At 34.4% G+C, this 21,727-nt stretch overlaps 1 protein-coding gene across 15 annotated transcripts in view; it reads left to right on the forward strand.

The window, feature by feature from the left end:
* Positions 1 to 21,727, forward strand: part of RALGAPA1 (Ral GTPase activating protein catalytic subunit alpha 1) — a 252,205-nt gene that overhangs the window by 113,475 nt on the left and 117,003 nt on the right. For all 15 annotated transcript variants that reach the window (XR_004384235.1, XM_032871260.1, XM_032871259.1 and 12 more), the window contains 9 exons: positions 4,049 to 4,201; positions 5,841 to 6,034; positions 6,295 to 6,393; positions 7,344 to 7,499; positions 8,895 to 9,023; positions 12,840 to 12,965; positions 16,049 to 16,107; positions 17,444 to 17,552; positions 18,776 to 18,886. Coding sequence is in view for 14 of the 15 variants with exons in the window: in XM_032871260.1 (XP_032727151.1) it covers positions 4,049 to 4,201; positions 5,841 to 6,034; positions 6,295 to 6,393; positions 7,344 to 7,499; positions 8,895 to 9,023; positions 12,840 to 12,965; positions 16,049 to 16,107; positions 17,444 to 17,552; positions 18,776 to 18,886 (1,136 nt within the window). In the remaining variant the exon portion in view is untranslated. The remainder of the gene's footprint in view (positions 1 to 4,048; positions 4,202 to 5,840; positions 6,035 to 6,294; positions 6,394 to 7,343; positions 7,500 to 8,894; positions 9,024 to 12,839; positions 12,966 to 16,048; positions 16,108 to 17,443; positions 17,553 to 18,775; positions 18,887 to 21,727) is intronic.

The following is a 21,727-nucleotide window of genomic DNA, read 5'->3' on the forward strand; positions in this document are numbered from 1 at the left end:
ATATTTATTGTGTTCTATGAATCCTTATAAATTCTTTATATATATTAGGCCCTTATCAGATATATGATTTGGAAATATCTGCTTCAGTTTAGTAGGTTCCCTTTTTGTTTTGTTGATGGTTTTCTTCACCGTGCAGAGGCTATTTAGTTTGATATAGTTCCGCTTGTTTATTTTTGCTTTTGTTTCCCTTGCCTGAACAGATATCTAAAAAACATTGCTAAGACCAATGTGAAGGAGCTTACTGCCTATGTTTTCTTCTAGAAGTTTTATGTTTTCAGGTCTTCAATTCATTTTGAGTTGATTTTTTTGTATGATATAAAGTAGTAGTTTAGTTCTATCCTTTTACATATAGCTGTCCAGTTTTCCCAACAGCATTTATTGAAGAAACTATCCTTTCTCCATTGTATCTTTTACCCTCCTTTATTATAAATTCATTGACCATATATGCATGGGTTTTTTTCTAGCTCTCTGTTCTGTAGATCTCTATGTCTGTTTTTATGCCAATACCACACTGTTTTAATTACTACAGCTTTGTAGTATAATTTGAAATAGGGAGCAGGATACCTCCAACTTTGTTCTTTCTTAAGATTGTTTTGGTTAGTTAGTCTTTTGTTATTTCATACAAATTTTAAAATTATTCTAGTTCTGTGAAAAATGCTGTTGGTATTTTGATAGGGATTGCATTGAATCTGTACATTGTTTTGGGTGGTATGGACATTTTAACAATATTAGTTCTTCCAGCTCATGAGCATGGCATATCTTTCCATTTATTTGTGTCTTCTTTAGTTTCTTTCATCAGTGTCTCCTAGTTTTCACTATATAGGTCTTTCACCTCCTTAGTTAAATTTATTCCTAGGTATTTTATTCTTTTTTGATGTGATTATAAATGGGATTGTTTATAGTTCATTATTAGGGTGCAGAAACACAGCAGAGTTTTTACGTATTAATTTTATATCCTGCAATTTTACTGAATTCATGTATTCTGACAGTTTTTTTTTTTTTAAAGATTTTATTTATTTATTTGACAGACAGAGATCACAAGTAGGCAGAGCAACAGGCAGAGAGAGAGGGGGAAGCAGGCTCCCTGCCGAGCAGAGAGCCCAATGTGGGGCTCGATCCCAGGACCCTGGGATCATGACCTGAGCCGAAGGCAGAGGCTTAACCCACTGAGCCACCCAGGCGCCCCTCTGACAGTTTTTTGATGGAATTTTCAGGGTTTTCTCTATATAGTATCATGTGATTGGCATATAGTGACAGTTTTAATTCTTCCTTTCCAATTTGTGTACCTCTTATTTCTTTTTCTTAACTAATTGCTACAGGTAGGATTTCTAATACTATGTTGAATAAAAGTGGGGATAGTGGGCAAGCTTTCACATTTCACCATTGAATATGATATTAGATGCTAATTTGTCATATATGGCCTTTATTATTATATTGAGGTGCATTCCCATTATACCCAGTTTGTTGAGACTTTTATCATTAATGGGTATTGAATTTTGTCAAATACTTTCTGTATCTGGTGAAATAACCATATGATTTTTATCTTTCCTTTTGTTAATATGGTGTTAGCACATTGGTTGATTTGTAGATGTTGAACCAGCTTTGTCTCCCTGGAATAAATCCTGCTTGAGCATGGTGTATGATTGTTTTTCTGTGTTGTTGAACTCAGTTTGCTAATATTTTGTTGAGGATTTTTGCATCTATGTTCATTAGGGGTATTGGCCTCTAATTTTCTTTTGTGGTGTCCTTGCCTAGTTTTGGTATGAGGGTAACACTGGCCTTGTAAAATGAGTTTGGAAGTTTTCCTTCCTCTTCAATTTTTTGGAAGAGTTTGAGAGGGATAGGTGTTAAGACTTCTTTGGTGTTTTGCAGAATTCACCAGTGAAGCTGGATGATCCTGCAATTTTGTTTATTAGGAGGTTTTTGATTACTGATTCAGTCTCCTTACTAGTGATTGGTCTATTCAGATTTCTGTTTCTGCATAATTGAATCCGGGAAGATTATACATTTCTAGGAATATATCCATTTCTTCTAGGTTGGCCAGTTTGTTGGGGTATAATTGTTCATAGTAGTCTCTTATGATCCTTTGTATTTCTGTGGTATTTGTATTTGTATTTCTTTCATTTCTGACTTTATTTGAGCTCTTTTTTCTTCTTGTGGATCTATTGAAAGGATTGTCATTTTTATCTTTTCAAAGAACCAGCCCTTAGTTTCATTCATCTTTCTTTATTGTCTTTTTAGTCTCTATTTTATTAATTTCCGCTCTGATCTTATATTATTTCTTTCCTTCTACTGACTTTGGGCTTTGTTCCCCCCCCCGCCAATTTTCCTAGGTGGGAAGTTAAATTGTTTATTTGAGATTTCTCTTTTCTTGAGTCAGGCCTGTATTGCTGTGAAATTCCCTCTTAGAACCATTTTTGTTGCATTCCATAGGTTTTGGTATGTTATATTTCTGTTTTCATTTATTTCTACGTATTTTTTCTCCTTTAAGTTTCCATTCACCCTGTAGTTATTTAATAACATGTTTAGTCTCCATGTATTTGTAGTTTTTCCAGTTTTCTTCTGGTAGTGGATTTCTAGCTTCATACTGTTGTGGTCAGAAAAGATGCTTGATAAGATTTCAGTGTGCTGAATTTATTGAGACTTGTTGTGTGATCTAATATGTGATCTTTCCTGGAGAATGTTCCATTTGTATTTGAGAAGAGTATATTCTGCTGCTTTGGATGGATTGTTCTGTACATACCAGTTAAGTCCATCTGGTCTAATGCGTCATTTAAGCCCAATCTTTCTTTGTTGATTTTCTTTTAAAAAGACCTAATATTTTAGGGGCTTGCTTGGTACTAGTAGCACTCCCATGCAACCACCACAAATTGTTCATATAATATTAATTTATGGTATACATTATTTAAATTAACACGAGTTTCTGTTATTTGCCAGACACTGTACTATGCACTGGCAGTACGTCAGTATGTAACCACAGATACAATCCCTGTTCTTACAGAGTATATACACTAGTGAAGATATTTAAAAGCGAATAGTTTCAGGTCAGTGTGATAAGTGATATAATGGTGAGGAACAAGTGCAAAGAGCAGAGATTACTTATTTACCCCAGATATGTCAACATGGGGTAGGCTTCTCAGGAAGGGGTGTCTAAGGTGAAACCTGAAAAATAAAAAGTTAACCAGACCTATGGGAACAGGATAAGGGCTCCATGCAAAGGGAAAAATATGTGGAAAGGCCAGAGGTATGCTATGTATTCTGATAAATACCAGCAGTTTACTTTCTATGACTAGAACTTAAAAGTACTAGGGGAATTATGGAGTTGTAAGAAAGTTGCAGAAAGACTGGAAAACCACACACTAAAAAGTTTGCACTTATGCTGTGTCCAGTAAAGAGGCATAAAATCCGTAGAAGGATTTTAAATGTGGGAGTACTGTCAGATTAGATTTTTAGATTTTTTTGCTGCCTTACGAAAAATGGACTGGGAAGAAAGGAGAGAGAGTGTGTGTGTGTGTGTGTGTGTGTGTGTGTGTGTGTGTTTGTGTGATGGGGGAGAGACTGAAGACTGGGGACCACCAGGGACTCTCTGTCTGTGTGTGGTGGGGGAGAGACTGAAGACTGGGGACCACCAGGGACCATTGTACACCAGGGCAGTAATGATAGTAGCACATAGAGCCACAGTGAGCAAGTTCCTCTTCTTTTGAATTGCTCCAAGTCTGAAATTAGTGAAATAGAGTAGCAGTGGGTCCTAGAGTTTCTGTAGCTGGACCAGGAATGGGAGTAGACATTCTCACTCTCAATGATGGCTTCTATGAACTTGTATGTCCAGTTCTAATTCCATATGAGTCCCATGGAAGAAATCAAATGAGACCCCTAGATATAAAATCTTGTACTGTATTTTTATTTTATTTACCTCTTTGGCCAGCTTGTAACCTGTTATAACCTGATGTGGTTCAGTTGTGTTTTATTGGGGTTTTAAGCATTACATCTTAGGTAGAGGGTGTTCAATACTCTCTTTATTGTAATTTTTATTAAATTGTCTTTACAGGTTCAGAAAGTGCTTCTCCAGTCCATTCAGCTCTGGGATCCAGGTCACAGACACCTTCCCCTTCCACACTGAATATAGATAACATGGAACAGAAAGATCTGCAGCTTGATGAGAAGCTCCACCATTCTGTTCTTCAGACTCCAGATGACCTAGGCAATATTTGGAAATTAGATATTTGCCATTTTTCCTTTCAGAGCATTAATGTTAGGAGATCTTATTATTTGAATTATTTAAAATTTTGTTTTTGAGATGGATAAGTAAGAGATAAATCAGTTGATTTATCACTATATTATGCAGGTTCTGTAGAGTAGGGAAATGTTAACAGTGATGGTTAAAACTGTAGTGTTTTGTGTGTTCTTTTATTTCATTGGGTTTACACCAGACTCTTATTTTCTATTATCGTGAGAAACAATTTGGTAACTTTTTTATAATACGATCAGTTATTATACACTTTATGTGGAAAGAGAAAAAAGTCAAACATGAGAGGTAAAGGACTTACATATAGTTAGAATGAACTTAGAAATTATGAGCACACTGAGATATTATCAAGTAGGAATAATCCTTACCAACTTAGTAATTATTTTGCCTTTTCCATTATATACACTGAATAGGATAATGGTTTTTTTGTTTTTTTGTTTTTTTAATTTATTTATGACAGAGAGACACAGCAAGAGAGGGAACACAAGCACAGGGGAGCTGGAGAGGGAGAAGCAGGCTCCCCACTGAGCAGGGAGCCCAGTATGGGACTTGATCCCAAGATGCTGGGATCACGACCTGAGCCGAAGGAAGATGCTTAACACCTGAGCCACCCAGGTGCCCCGATGGATGTTTTTTAAGCTGGAGGAGACCTATAGTGATGTCTAGCTAAACCATCTATTTTACAGTGAGGAAGTGTAGCCATAAGAATTGTGCTCTCTTATGCTCACGTGTGCTCTCTTGCTCTCTCTGTCAAATAAATAAATAAAATATTAAAAAAAAAATAAGATTTGGGAAGCCTGGGTGGCTCAGTCGGTTAAGCCACTGCCTTCGGCTCAGGTCATGATCCCAGGGTCCTGGGATTGATTGAGTCCCTCATTGGGCTTCTTGCTCGGCAGGGAGCCTGCTTCTCTCTCTGCCTCTGCCTGCCACTCTGCCTGCTTGTGCACTCTCTCTCTCTCTCTGACAAATTAAGTAATTTGTACAACATCACATAATTAATGACAGAAATGAGACTAGGATCCAAGGTTACCTATATTTCTTACATATAATGTTGCCAATTTTATTAAGCAAAAGAAATGTTAATTATAGAAATTTTAAATTATGTTTTAGTAAAAATGTTAGTTTTCCCATGTTATTATCGTATCCCTTTTAATGCTAGGCTTGACTTAATTGTGAAATTCATTTCTTTGAAAGTTTTAAGTACAAAGAAACAGGCTTATGAAGACTTCCTATAGGAACTGCCTTCAGCCTGAGATATTCTATTAACTGATGCTATAACCTGAAGTGACCATTTGATGAAAGAGAGATTATGTACATATAGATATGATCTTTATATCAATTGTAATAAATTTATCTAGTATCTGCATCATTTCCTCCTTAGGTAAATCTTAGTACAGGTGCTATTGAATAAGTAATTACTGCCATAATAAGGGATTATGAACTGGTTGATTTTATCAGGAAAAAATAACACTAATGCATAATGACACTTTAAAAATTCACTTTTGTAGACATTTAAGTTTATTATTTTGACTCCTTTGTGTTTTGTGATCAATTCTTCAGAAAAATTACTGACAATAGTCTATTTTTTCTACAGAAATCAGTGAATTTCCATCTGAATGTTGTAGCGTGATGGCAGGGGGTACACTCACAGGATGGCATGCTGATGTTGCTACTGTAATGTGGCGAAGAATGCTAGGCATTTTGGGAGATGTCAACGCTATTATGGATCCTGAAATACATGCTCAAGTTTTTGATTACCTCTGTGAACTTTGGCAAAATCTAGCTAAGGTAAAAACAAAAAAAAAAAACGAAAACAAAAAAACAAAACATAAGAGGAGAAAGAAAGAAAAGTTAAGAAGTGGAAGCCTTAGATCTCATAGCTACCCACCACCCCGCCTTGCTATAAACTGGTTCCCAGCAAGGTGAAGTCACTTAACCATGTTTAAATATATAATTAATGATAGGAACCGGAATTAAACTCAAGTTTAAGATGAAACAAATGGAAGAACACTTTTATAGGTGTGTTGCATTTTATTTGAAAATTACAGATTAGAGATAACCTTGGCATTTCAACTGATAACCTGACCTCCCCTTCACCACCAGTTTTGATTCCTCCACTGAGAATTCTTACACCTTGGCTTTTCAAGGTAAGCTTAAGATATAAAACGTTAATTTAAAAGGTTCATTTAGTAAATACATATGTAATCAGTTTTAAATATTTGATAGATTTTTTAGGTTTTATATAGTCTTCTAGAACACTTAGTTTTTAACTAGTCATTGGGGTTTATATAAGAGAAGAATGGGCACAGCAAAATTATTATACAGGTGCATCATTTTTACTTATTTAATAAAATAAAAATGAATGTCGAAAATTATGTTTTTATTATATTTAAGTGAAGTATAGATCTCAAATTTGTGTCAGAATGTGCTCTATATTTTTAAAGATTCAATTCTTGGGTCACCTGGGTGTCTCAGTTGGTTAAGTATCTGCCTTTATCTTGGGTCATGATCCCAAGATCCTGGGATTTAGCCTCCCATCGCACTCCCTACTCAGCGGAGCCCGCTTCTCCCTCTTCCTCTACAGCTCTTCTGCTTGTGCTCTCTTGCTCTCTCTGTCAAATAAATAAATAAAATATTAAAAAAAAAAAAAAAGATTTGGGAAGCCTGGGTGGCTCAGTCAGTTAAGCCGTTGCCTTCGGCTCAGGTCATGATCCCAGGGTCCTGGGATCGAGTCCCTCATTGGGCTTCTTGCTCAGCAGGGAGCCTGCTTCTCTCTCTGCCTCTGCCTGCCACTCTGCCTGCTTGTGTACTTTCTCTCTCTCTCTCTGACAAATAAATAAATAAAATATTTAAAAAAAGATTTAATTCTTTTGAGTATTACTTGATATGTTTGGTGCATTTTCCTAAATGAAACAGTATGTGGTTATTTATACCTGTGTTTCATGTTAATATTTGCAGTAGTTTCAGTAATCCCAATATTTGATTCATTAAGAAATTGGGCCAACATAGAAATAAATGAAAACAAATATATTGCTTGCTTTATTCAATTTAACAGTATTTGTTTTTGAATATTAAGACCAACATTTTTAAATTGTAGGCAACCATGTTGACTGATAAGTATAAACAAGGTAAATTACATGCTTACAAGCTTATCTGTAATACAATGAAAAGAAGACAAGATGTTTCTCCAAACAGAGATTTTCTAACACATTTCTACAATATAATGCATTGTGGATTACTTCATATTGATCAGGTAAATACATACTTTCTAACCAATTGCTTTATAAATTTATCTTTGATTCTTGATTTTTAACTCTTAACTTTTAAGGTGTAGAATTAAAAATGCTCTCTTATGTAGTCATTTTATTTGCAAGTTTCTTCCATTTTGTAACCTAATTTGTTTTTGAAACATAGCTGAAAAGCTATTATAGTTAGGTGATCAACTTGTTTATTAAATGTATCTTTCCTCTTAACAACTAGTTCGCTGTTTTGCAGATATTAAGCCATCTTTTGCTTAGACTGACATGTTTCTTTAGTGTCCTAATGTACTTATTCTTGGGCGTTTTGTAATTGTTACTTAATAATTGGCCTTTGAGGGATATGGATTTGCTCATCTAGTCATGCAACAGTCAGAGGTTTTTTCTACTCTTCAAGAGTTAGCACATCATGTTTTCTTTTTTTCATAGATTGTATTAGTATAGTGACAGTTCTGTTGACTTGGCATTCGTATCAATGCAATCATTGCATTAGCCAGTCATAAATATTACTCTAGAACATTACTTCAGGGGTTTTGATCCCGGCCATAAAATTTAAAAAAAAAAAACCTATGGGAGGTTATAAGTCATGGTAATGAAACATTTTAATCATGATGGGCTTAAATTTCACTTGCAGTTCAATGAAAGAGCATTAAACTAATTTTGAAAGAGGTAATTATATCTCTCTTCCCAAAAAATGAAAATATTTCTTGCATTAATTTGAAGTGGTTACTTACAATGTTCTACCTTATAAACATGTCTCAAACAAAATGATACCTTTAATTACTTGACAGAGAAACATTTTGTTTAGGATAAATCGGATTGAGTAAGACAGCGTAAAACACTGCATCCTCATGTTGAATTCCAAAGGCAAAGTAAATGAATAACCAAGTTAAGAATACTCCCCCCAAAATGCCTAGGTCTGTATTTCTGAGACTAGATATTTGCCGTCAAAGGACTTCAATTTATCTAATAAAGAGAATCCCTGCAGTTGTCACATAATAGGTCATGCAACTTTAGAGATCAGAGATCTCTCATGGAAGTGAGTAGAAGAGAGAAGCAGCCACTCTGCAGTTCAGTTTCATGATACGTGGGTCTTATATTTTCAACCCCCTGAAGCAAAGAGCCATCCAGCTTGCTCTCTAGTGCAAAAAAAAAAAAAAAAAGCTATATTAATGTCAGTTAAATAAATGTTTTAAGTTTACTTTCCTTTGGCAAAATATAATATTAAGCATGGATTAATTAGAAGAATTAAAATTAGTCTTTCCAGTTAGGCATTGAATAGTAATTGCCTGTTTTACTGTTTCATATGTTACCTATTTTTAAGGATATTGATTAGCTGATACCCAAGATTAATTTATGATATTCTTTTCCCTTCTTTGCTTACTCCTAAGGATATTGTCAATACAATCATCAAGCACTGCTCACCTCAATTTTTTTCACTTGGTTTGCCTGGTGCCACAATGCTTATTATGGATTTTATTGTAGCAGCTGGTAGAGTGGCTTCTTCAGCTTTTCTCAATGTAAGTTTTTATTTCCTGTTCTTCATAATATAACAGACTGTAGTTAAACAGGACTCAACTCACAAAGCAACAAAGAAGGAGCCCTTGTTGATAAGGGTAACAAGCTGATGTTTAGGAAAATTTACAGTTTAACTGAAGTTACTTTTTTTAATGTAAATTTTGAAACACAAGAAAGTACTAAAATTGAAAAATTGACACATGAGCTATAAAAATGGATTAAATCTGATAAGGAAAACAAAATTTAAAATTGAGAAAATCTAAGGAATCAAGTAGAGGGAGGGAAGAAACTAAAGAGAGGGCAATGGGCCATAGCAAAAGAGATGGACCGGAAGTGAGATAATTCGAAAGTGTGCTCTAGGAGGAAACTCTAAACTCTGAAACAGCATGTGAGAATTTTTATAATAGGTATGGAGCTGTGAGACAATCCCAGGTAACTCACTATAATTGGAACCTGCTCATATTTAAGTATGAGATAAACTAAAGATGAAGACAGTAGCTGGTTTACAATGCTAAAGAGTTTAGATTTCATCCCAAGGAAAGAATGACTAAGCATTGAGGGATTTTACACAAGGAGTGACATGATCAAATTTCTACTTGAGAAGGATCACTCTGGTGCAAAGTATAAATGAGGAATAACAATTAATTAAAAGTCTACTAGAATAAACTAAGAATGTTGGGGAAAGAATAATCAGTCATACTTGGCCATCATTTTGTAACTTAGAAAGCTGTTTAATATACATTATTTCACTTATAAGCTGTGTAAAAGACCAACAGTGAATGAGAAGGAATTCTCTCTATTTGGATGATAGTAAGCTGCCTAGTAGAGATCAGTGAGATGTCAGGAGGGCTATTGCATGTACAAGGCAGGAGCTCAAAGGAGATGTCAGGACTGAAATGGAAAGCTGGGAGACATTAGCTTTTACATGTTACTGAAGGCCATGAAACTGGATGCATTCACCTAGTAGAAATGTTCAAATAAGGGAAGAACCTGTATTTATAGCTAGTTGTTAACCCTGTTTCTCCAGTTCTGTAAGAACAGTGATTGCATCTTACTCATCTTGATACCTCCAGGACCTAGCACAGCACCATGCTTATACAGATATATTTTTTTAAAATTGTTAACAACTGTGAATGTAGGGCAATAAATAAGTACCAATAGGAGAAGCTCAATATAATGGTTAAAAAGCACAGAGTGTAGGGGCACCTGGGTGGCTAAGTTGGTTAAATATCTGACTTCAGCTCATGTCATGATCTCAGGGTCCTGGGATCGAGCTCCATCCACATCAGGCTCCATACTGAACAAGAGAGTCTGCTTCTCCCTCTCCCCCAGCTCCTACCCTGTGCTTGTGCTCGCTCTCCTCTCTCTCCCTCCTTTCAATATGAATAAATAAATAATATCATTAAAAAAAAAATGGAGTCTAGAGCCAAACTCTAGGGTTCAAATCCTACCTCTGCCATTTAGTAGATGTGAGACCTTGTGCAGGTTAGTTAACTTCTGTGTGTCTTGGTTTCTTCATTTATAAAATGGAGATAACCTTCCTCATAGGGTAATTTTATAAGGATTAAATTAATTAACATTTGGAACATGGTTGGAACACTTTATGGACACTTGTATATGTGCAGTATAAGAGTTTGTTTAATAAAATTAGTTGGTAATTCAGACAAAGGAGAGATCTTTTTTGTATAGGGATGTCAGGAATATTTCGTGGAAAAGATATTTGAATAGCCCTTGAAAGATTATTAGTAATTTTATACGTGAAAATATTGATGAGGGAAGGTATGCCAGGAGGGAAACTGTGCATGAGTAAGGCATGAGTAAGCTGTGTTCTAGGAATGACAAATACTCCCATCTTTTCTTGAAGCAGGTTAATCTAACTAGGGAGTAGTGGACAGAAAGAACAGAAAGGTACTTTAGATCCCAGCTACAAAAAGTGTGGTCTGCACACCAGAAACATTTGGCATGATCTAGGTGCTTTTTAGAAATTCAGAGTCTCAGACCCCATCTAAGACCTACTAAAACAGAATGCACATTTTAACTATATTCCAAATAATTGATATGGACATTGAAGATTGAGAAGCACTGCCTTAGACTATATTCGGAAGGTCTTGAATGTGAGGGATCAGATGATAATGCTATATTAGATAAACAGTTAAATGTTTTAAATTAGGGAGAGAGATGATTGAGTCTGTGCTTTGGCAATATTATAATAAGTGTATTAATCTAGGAGTAGATTAAATGGAAGGCAGGTAAAGATGGTAAATAAATTACAAGGCTATTATAGTATTAGTGTACACAGATTATCAATCTCTTCGATACTGGTACAAGTTGATAGACCTCAGAGGAGACTGATATACGAACTACTGAATTTTTTTTATCAATTTACTATGAAAACAATTACTATTGAGTAGGCCAATTATTCTAGATTGACTAATCAGCACTTTTCCTGCACTTCTCAAGATTCTGCAGGAGAATTAAGCCCTAATGTCCTTACGCATCCATTTTATGTGACTAAATTTACCTTCTGTGCATGTAGAAAGGATGCTAGTTCTGTAACATCCTTGCAAAAATTTAAAAAATAGTCATATGTTCCACATATGAGGAACACTTGTTAAGAAAGACTGCATAGGAAGACAAATTATTGCAAGAATCAAACCTGACACCCCATCCCTCTACTATAAGGTTAAGGTTAGTCTTTTCCTCTGGATGATGTTGGAGGTACACATTCCAATCTTCATCTTTGGATTCCATTTTAGATCCCATACACATCATCTTCCTTCTCTTAATGGGAGGCTTGTTTCTTCCCCTGACAGACAGTAAAATAATTGATTAGGTTTTGCCTTTCTTAATTATAATCACATTACAGTATGCTCCCATTATATCCACATACCTGAAACATTCTTAGTTATCTTATCCAACTTTAAAGAAAAATCCTTAGCTAATCTCTTTTAAAATGCTGGTTTTTATCAGTTTCACTTTTATAGCTAATTTTTTTTTTATTTAAAGATTTTATTTTTCTAAGTAATCTTAACACCCATCTTGGAGCTTGAATTTACAACTCTGAAATGAAGAGAGTCACGTGGTCTACCAACTGAGCCAGCCAGGACCCCTATAACTAATTTTAAATTGGCATGGTGTCTATAAGCTTACCCTAACCTCTTGATGGTGTTGTCTTTTATCTGAAAATCTGGATTATTTTTTAAATATGGAAGTGAGTTGTTTTGTTGATAATCATAATGAAGTACTACTCCACTGCCTCTGTAATAACACTTAGAAACATAAGGAAATCCTTTTGGTGACAGATTGTTGTTTTATGTATTGTATTGTATTTCTAGCAGATTTGTTTTAGCATTTTTGTTAGGTATTATTAAACATATAAATTGGTATGTAGGTATTTTAGTTAATAAGTATACTAGTAGGTGGGTATTGGTGTTTGGTGGACATGCAAGAAGGTAGAGGAAGAAAAAGAAATGCTCAGTGTTGATACTTCAGAAATGGCTTAATATAGCTAAGGAAAAAAGATGAAAAGTTACCTTCATCTGTAGGCCAAGTATAAATTCTGACTGTATTTAGTAAGTAGTATAGGCAGTGCTTTTCTCATGTGCATAATATCATAAAAACTATCTAAACTAGTGCCTGTTTTTGAAGAGACAGTTATTATTTTTATCCTTAGTTACTTTATTTATTCTTAAATAGTGACAAATACAATCTAGTGACAGAGTCATCTGCCCATTAGTTATAACACAGTATGTTATGATGTGTGAGTTACCTTTAAAATGAAAGTATTTATATTTTTTCTCAAAAAATCTGATACCTAGGCACCAAGAGTGGAAGCACAAGTTCTTCTGGGATCTTTGGTTTGCTTTCCTAACTTGTATTGTGAACTGCCTGCTCTCCATCCCAACATTCCTGATATTGCTATGTCTCAGTTTACAGATGTTAAGGTAGGAAATCAGATTTTCAGTGTTTAAATGATTTTATAGTAACAATGTATGGTAAAATTTGTATTCTTTCTTTTTCTTTAGAAATCCGCATAATTGTTAAAGAACATTAACCAGTCATACCCCTCGGACACAAGACTGGAATGTCCATTAGCATTATAATCTTTTTTGTATTGATAACTTCTTTGGAAACATTTTCTTATTATTGTATCCATTCATATATCAGTATCTTAGGATTCTTTCATTCACTCACAGAACATTTATTGAAATATCCCATGAGGCAGATACTGTGCTACTTCTAAGGCATCTAAGATTGAGATGGCAATAAATCTGCAAACTTTACTCTCTCTTAATTTCCACATGTGAATATATCCAACAATGTAATGGAATATTCTGTTTTGCTGTAGGAAACTGGAATTGGGGTGGGGAATCTGTGTACCTGAAGCATTATAGCTCCTGAATAGTCATGCTGATAATCAATTTTTAAACTTTTGCCTTCTCTGAAAGAAATTTTTTCAGTTTGCTGATTTCTGTATATACTTTCATACCACCCATATTTCTCTTTATGACATTTATTATATGTAATTACTTGCTTAGTGTTTGATTTATGCTTCAGACAAATAACACAAAGTCTTATTTACTGCTGTATCCTCAGAGCTTAATATACAGCTTGGCATCTGCTACTCTAAAAACATTTGTTGAACAAGTGAATTTCACTTACACATAAAATTGTATAGCTCAGTGCAAATTTGTAATAACAGTTAATAAAAACTATAGAAATTGAGTTTTGGTCTTCAGAGATGTAGTGTCTTTGGTTTCTTCTGTTTTCAGAAGATCCTGAAGGTCAGGGATAGGTAATAGTTTTAATTTGCTTAGGCAGTTTTGAGGTCGCTAGGGATTAGCCTAGCTACTACATACGATCTGCTTTTCAAGAGTGGCCTTATTGTCTTCTGGCCATTATATAGATAGTAATGGCTTAAATTATTTAAAAAATCAAAATAAACTTTGGGGTAGGGGTATCTCCAAAATAAAAGCTAATTCTAATAATGATGAAGAAAGCAAAAATCTCAAGAAAATGATGATTATTCTATTCTTAGCCAGAAAACTGAAGATTTAAGGGAAAATTACATGCCATAGTGGTCGTATTTAATTTTCACATTTTCACTGAAACCAGCGCTCTGTGTATTTTAAACTGCAGCCACATAGCCACATGGAACATACCATGCTGTTTTTCAGTTTTGTGCTTTTGAAAATGCATTTCTTTCTGCTTAAAACATCTATTATGTAGACCTGTTTTCTTCTTCTTATCTTTCTTAATCACCCACACACAAATAATCTTAGTCTTTGACCTTGATCATTTGTCAAAATCCTGTTTACCTAAGACCCTTTTGTGAAGTCTCCTATGACTTACCAAAGTTTAACTGTTTGTTCACATAGAACCTTGTATATGTCATCTTGTGTTAGTAATTGTTATCAAGTCTTCCTCCCTCCCTGGAATATAAACTTCTTGAGAATATGTACTGCATCTTAACCATCCATTTCTTTCCAGCATTTAAGACAGGATCTATTGCATAGAAAGCTCTTGAGCTTAAAGAATAGATAGGTCCAAAGTACCTATTAATTACCAGCCACTGGGCTCGATGCTAAGTTTGCAGAGATAAGTAGAAAGTTACTCCTTCTAAGGAGCTTACAGTCTATGTAACTGATAAGTGCTTTGTGAATATATGAATGAATGAATGAAATAATGATTTTTTTTTAAAGATTTTATTTACTTATCTGACAGAGATCACAGGTAGGCAGAGAGGCAAGCAGAGAGAGGAGGAAGCAGGCTCCCCGCTGAGCAGAGAGCCCAATGCGGGGCTCGATCCCAGGACCCTGGGATCATGACCTGAGCCGAAGGCAGAGGCTTTAACCTACTGAGCCACCCAGGCGCCCCTGAAATAATGATTTTTTAAGAAAAGGAACAAATAGATTCTTAATTATCAAGCCTAGTGACATTCTTGTTTTCCTCTTCTTAGTTAGCCACTATGGTATTTGACCCATGTTGATATTCCTGACCTTCCTAAGTCTTTTCAACTTTGACTTATGTTGCACAGATCCATCTTGATTTACTACGTGTTTCTCTAAATATTCTAGGACTCCTTAATAAATTCGTGTTCTTTCTCTGCCTGCTAAACATAAACTTACTATAAGATCCTCTCTTTAGATAATTGCTTTCTCTTTATTCTCTTTTGAAAATTTTATTCATTTATATAATTTTAACTATTATTTAGCACTTACCACTAAACTCAAACATTATAATGTTTTACAAATTATCAAAAAAAGAGGAGGCTTGCTTTTAAATAAATATTTCTCAAAGTTTTGAAAAGATGCCCATACTTTTAAGCAAGTAAACGTTTTAATTCTTATAGTGAGCTTTTTATTAATCTTTTAATCAAGAAAAAAGATTCTTTCTGAAACATACATATTTGGTTATAAATTTCAGAAATCGTTTATTTTAGTCTTTTTGTGCTGCTGTAACAAAATATTACCAAAAAAAAAAAAAAAGTACTACCAACTGGGTCACTTATGAACAATAGAAATTTATTTCTCATAGTTCTGGAGGCTAATAAGACCAAAATCAAGCCTCCAGCAGAGTTGCATTCTGGTGAGGGTCCTCTCACTGGTTCATAGCTGGGACCTTTTCACTGTATCTTCACAAACTGGAAGAAACTAAGGAGTTCTTTGGCAGTCTCTTTTATAAGAGCATTAATCTCCTTCATAAGGACTCCATCCTCATGATCTAAGCACCAGCTAATACCATCATCTTTGGGGCTAGGATTTTAGCATAAGAATTTGATGGGGGGCACAAATATTCAGACCATATTAGTGTTTTTTTTTTAATTTAGCTAATTTTATGAATAATATTGGACCCTATTAACAAAGTATGCACGTGAGAATAAAGATTGTTTTATTTCACTGTTTATCTCTAGCACCGGGCACAGTGCCTGGGCCCATAGTGGCCATTAAATAAATATTTGAATGAATGAATGAATGAATGAATGAATGAAATCTTAATCATTACTGATATTTCCCCTTTATTTTAGGAACTCATAATCAAAACTGTATTAAGCTCGGCAAGAGATGAGCCCTCTGGTCCTGCACGGTAGGCCAGATTCTCTCTCTTTTTTTTTTTTTTTTTAAAGATTTTATTTATTTGAGAGAGAGAGACAGATAGAGAAGGCACAAGTTGGGAGGAGAAGGAGAAGCAGGCCCCACACTGAGCAGGGAGCCTGACAAAGGGCTTGTTCCCAGGACCTCCAGATCATGACTTGAGCTGAAGAGAGGTGCTTAACCGGCTGAGCCACCCAGGTCCCCCTGGTAGTTTTAATAGTAAATAATTTATTAGCATTAAGAAAGAATTTCTCATGTGCTGTGTTGAGGAAGAAAGATATGCCTGCGTTGAATTATTCTAAAATTTAACATTCTACAAAATTTAATTTAAGAATGTCAGTATCAGGGCATGCCAAGTATACCATGATACTAGAAGGAGTTGACTTTTTTAGGAGTTGAGGGAACCAGTATGTACTTCATCAGAAGCTTATACATGAATACACTAATGAAATTTTTACTGATTCTGATTATCAAGTTACTCCCTTCAATCTGAAACTCAGTTGAAACAGGGAAATGAAGTTTCACAAGATGTTAAGGAATAGAAAAAATTCTACAGGTTCTGTTCCTGTTGGAAACCCTTTATAAAATATATGAATTTTATTTGTATTGCCATTTGTTTTACAACAAATTTGTAGCTAGCTGTGTTAAATTTAAGAATAATGAAAATAATATTTAGGGACACCTGGGTGGCTCAGTTAGTTAAGTATTCAACACTTGATTTTGGCTCAGGTCATGATCTCAGGGTTGCAAGATTGAGCCCCTGCTCAGGCTCTGTACTGGGCATGGAACCTGCTTAAGATTCTCTATCTCCCTCTCCACTGTGCTTCCCCTCTTCTCTTAAAACAAAAAAAAAAAAAAAAAAGGAAAAAAAAAAGAAGGAAGGAAGGAAAAGAAAGAAAGTAATATTTGGCTTATCCCATCAGCTTCATGTTTTTTTTGCTTAAGTTCATTTTGTGCTGTCAATAAAATCACTTTCTTTTTTTGAAAGCAGGTTACATATTTGGGAAGCTTTATGGCAATATCAGTTTATTAATATGTGTTTGTTACAAAGATCCTGTGTGTTATCCCCACCTGTGGGCTTGGTAGTAAATTATGATTGAAAATCAGGCATTAAATTGGGGTCATTTGCTTTCCTCCTACTTACCCTTGCTTAAGGAGAGCTAATGTACAGAGTAACAAATTGATTGATTCACTTAAGCAGTGCATGTTCATTCTAGATTGGTTGGTTGTGGATATTTTGGTTGTGGTGGTGCTTTTGGTGGTGGTTTCATTTCATTTAATGGCTCATCTCCTTCTATTTATATCGTTGTTGGTTGCCCTTTTCGCAGATGTGTAGCATTGTGCAGTTTAGGTATTTGGATTTGTGAAGAACTAGTCCATGAGTCTCATCATCCTCAAATCAAGGAAGCTCTGAATGTAATTTGTGTTTCCTTAAAGGTAAAAAAAAAAAAAAGACCTATCCCAATATGTATGGAATATATTAATATAGTATAGAATGCAGGACTATTTTTCGCCAAATGTCAATTATATATTGTGTCCTTATAGAATAAAACATTTAAGAAATGTGTTCATTAATTTTATATTACATTATTTCTTTGATCCTGACTTTTTCCTTCAGAGTGGTCCTTCTCTTGAACTTAGGATGTCCTAGTGATAACCTATTTTATCTCAACTTTTAATGTCACTTAACAACATATATAGGGTTATTTTTTCCTAATCGATATTTTTGTAACCTACTCTTTAATCCTTAATACTTCTAAATTCTTGAGCTGTTCAGTGTTTTGGCTTTATTATTCAAATTAAATGCTCCCGTTGTTACCAGAGTAAGATTTGTTAAAAAATAATAACCTAATTACTTGGAGAATCTGAGTAAATTTTTTGCTTGTGAAAGTATGCTTGATATTATTTTTGTCTTAAAACTTGTAATACGGTATCTATATAGACTTCTAAACATAAAACATACAAATATTACTTGACAGATATTTCTGAGTATGTACTATGTTTGAGGTGGTTTGCTAGTCAGAGTGAGGGATACCACTCTGAATAAAATACAATTGTATACACTAGATTCAAGAGATTAATAATATGAGGCAGAAAAGGATTAAAATGAGAGTAATAAAACAGAAAGCTGAGAGAACCAAATGAGTGGGTGCATATAACATGCTAATTGAGGTCAGAGGAAGCTGAGATCACTTTTACTTAAGTAATAGAGAAGACTTTGGAAAGAGGAGATGTGGGTTAGTGGGGGAGATTTGGTCATAAGAGAGTTAAACATAACAAGTTTGAATTTATGCCTCTGAGGAGTCATCCAAGAGCTTTAAGCATAGAGAATGTCAGCATCAGTGCAGTTCTTTAGATTAATTTGAAAATAAGTAGATTGGAATGGGGAAATGATTGATAAGGAAATTAGCAGTTTATAGGCTATTGCACAAATCCAGGTAAGAGAAAAATAAAGAAAAAGAAAAACTTTAATGGGGACAAACACTCAAAATTAAAAATAAAGTTAATTGTGTTTTAGGATGTGTTGTGAATTTTTGTTTTGCAGCTGTGTATTTATCTTAATATTTTAATAAACATAAAATCACAAAAACATGTATGAAATTTAAAATTTTTCAGCAGCTAATGCATTAATGAATATTTTGTTGTTGTTGTTATTACAGTTTACTAATAAAACAGTAGCCCATGTAGCTTGTAACATGCTTCACATGCTGGTTCATTACGTACCTAGACTTCAGATTTACCAGCCTGATTCTCCCTTGAAAATTATTCAAGTAAGTATTTCTCATTTATTATGACCCTGTTAAATATAATAAATTTACTCCTATATATTTTAACATGTACATAAAAAAGTATAATGAGATCAAAACATTTTTGAGAGCAAATAACATAATATGTGCGTATTTTGCCTTCTTTAATAATTTTTTATTATTTCATATTTTTGTATCAAATTTATTCATATACTATCAGAGTATATGTTTATTTAAAAAGCCACATTATAAAATATCTTTTTTTTAAAAGCATATATTTACCTACACACACCCACACACACACAGGTGCATGCACACACACACACACACACACACACACAGGAACATCTGGAAAGACAAGAGTAGATTTCTTTTTATTTCTCTCTCTCTCTTTTTTTTTTTAAGTAAGAATGGGGCTTGAAACTCACAACCCCAAGGTCGAGAGTCACATGTTCTGGGTGCCTGGATGAGTCAGTGGGTTAAAGCCTCTGTCTTTGGCTCAGGTGATGATCTCAGGGTCCTGGAATTGAGTCCTGCATCAGGCTCTCTGCTTGGCGGGGAGCTTGCTTACCCCTGTCTCTCTGCCTGCATCTCTACCTACTTGTGATCTCTGTCAAATAAATGAATAAAATCTTTAAAAAAAAAAAAAAAGTCACATGTTCTACCAACTGAGCCAGCCAGGCACCCTGAGAGTAGATTTCCTTATTTTTCCCCCCAGCTTTATTGAGAAATAGTTGTCAAATGTTGTATGTATTTAAAATGTAGAACATTATGATTTGATAATTGTGGAATGATTACCAAGGACAAGATAATTAACACATTCATTACCTCACATAGTTAACTGTTTGTTTGTTTATGGTGAGAATGCTTAAGCTCTGCTCTTAGCAACTTCCAGGTATTCAGTAAATGATTAACTATAGTCACCATGCTTTACATTAGATCCTTAGAACTTACTGTTGTTATAACTTAAAATATATACCTTTTGACCTATAGCTCACCATTTCCCTCTTCTCCTCCCAGCCCCTGGCCACCACTATTCTATTCTGTTTCTATGAAAGCAGCATTCTTTTTTAGTTTTTTAAATTTTTTTTTAGGAGTCCACATACAAGTTTGTTATACAGTACTTGCCTTTCTCTGTCTGGCTTATTTCACTTATAGTAATGCCCTTCAGGTTCATCCATGTTGTCACAAATGGCAGGATTTCTCTTTTATGGCTGAATAATAATATTCCATTGTGTGTATATACACACAGTTTTTTACAATTCATTTATTCATTGAAGGACATTTACATTGTTTCTGTATCTTTGCTATTGTGAATAATGCTGCAGTGAACATGGTGTGCAGAGATAGTGATTTGATTTCCTTCAGATATATACCTAGGAGCAGGATTGCTGGATCATTATGGTAGGGTTTTTTTGTTTGTTTTGTTTTGTTTTTGATCATATGGTAGTTCTATTTGTAGTATTTTGAGGAACCTCCATACTGTTTTCCATAAAGGCTGTACCAGTTCACATTCCCACCAAGGTGTATATCAGTTTTCTTTTCTCTACCTCCTTGCCAACATCTGTTATCTCTTGTCTTTTTGATAATAGCCATTCTAACACATGTAAGGTGATATCTCATTGTGGTTTTGATTTTTATTTTCCTCATGATTAGTGATGTCGAGCACTTTTTCATATACCTATTAACCATTTGACTGTCTTCCTTAGAAAAATGTTTATTCAGGTCCTTTGCCTGTTATAAATTGGATTATTTGGCTTTTTACTATTGAGTTTGAGTTCTTCATATATTTTATGTATTAACCCTTTATCCAATTATATGGTTTTTAAATACTTTCTCCCATTCCTTTTCAATTTACTGCTTCCTTTGCTGTGCAGATGCTCTTTAGTTTGATGTGGTCCCACGTATTTATTTGAGCTTCTGTTATCTGTGTTTTTGGTATCTTACCTAAAAAATCAGTGCCAAGACCAGTACCAAGAATATTTTTCCTATACTTTCCTCTAGGAGTTTTATGGTTTCAGGTTTTAAATTTAAGTCTTTGATTCATTTCAAGTTAATTTTTGTCAATGGCGTAAAACGGGAGTCCAGTTTCATTCTTTTGCATGTGGATATCCTGTTTTCTTAACACTATTTATTAAAGATACTGTCCTTTTACTATTGTACATTCTTGGTGCTCTTATCAAAGATTAGTTGACCATAAATGTGTGGGTTTAGGTTTTAGGCTCTCTATTCTGGTCCGCTGGTCAATGTGCCTGTTTTTATGTCAGTGCCTTACTGTTAGTACTGTGTTGTGATTACTGTAGCTTTATAATGAAGCTAGAAATCAGGAAGTATCATGCCTCTAGTTTTGTTGTTCCTCAAGATTGTAGGTTCTTTGGGGTTTTCTATGGTACTATACAAAATTCAGGATAGTTTTTTGTTTTTCTGAGAAAAATGCCATTAGAATTTTGATAGAAATTACATTGACACTCTAGATCACTATGGGTAGTAGAACAAACAAACAATATTCTTCCCATCTATAACATGGAATATCTTTCCATTTATTTGTTTCTTCAATTTCATTCATCTGTGTTTTAGTAGTTTGCAATGTATGGATCTTTTATCTCTATGTTTATATTTATTCCTAAGTATTTCATTGATTTTAATGCTACCGCAAATGGGATATCTTTCTTAATTTCTTTTTCTGACAGGTCATTGGTACTATATAGAAATGCAACTGATTTTTGTATATTAATTTTTAATCCTGAAACTTGACTGAATACATTTATTAATTCTGACACTTTTTGGTGGAATGTTTAGGGTTTCCTAAGTATGAGATGATGTCATCTGCAAACAAATAATTTTACTTCTTCTTTTCAGATTTGG

This window comes from Lontra canadensis, unplaced genomic scaffold, assembly GCF_010015895.1.
Source record: "Lontra canadensis isolate GAN:19392208 unplaced genomic scaffold, GSC_riverotter_1.0 scaffold42, whole genome shotgun sequence".
Taxonomy (NCBI): domain Eukaryota; kingdom Metazoa; phylum Chordata; class Mammalia; order Carnivora; family Mustelidae; genus Lontra; species Lontra canadensis.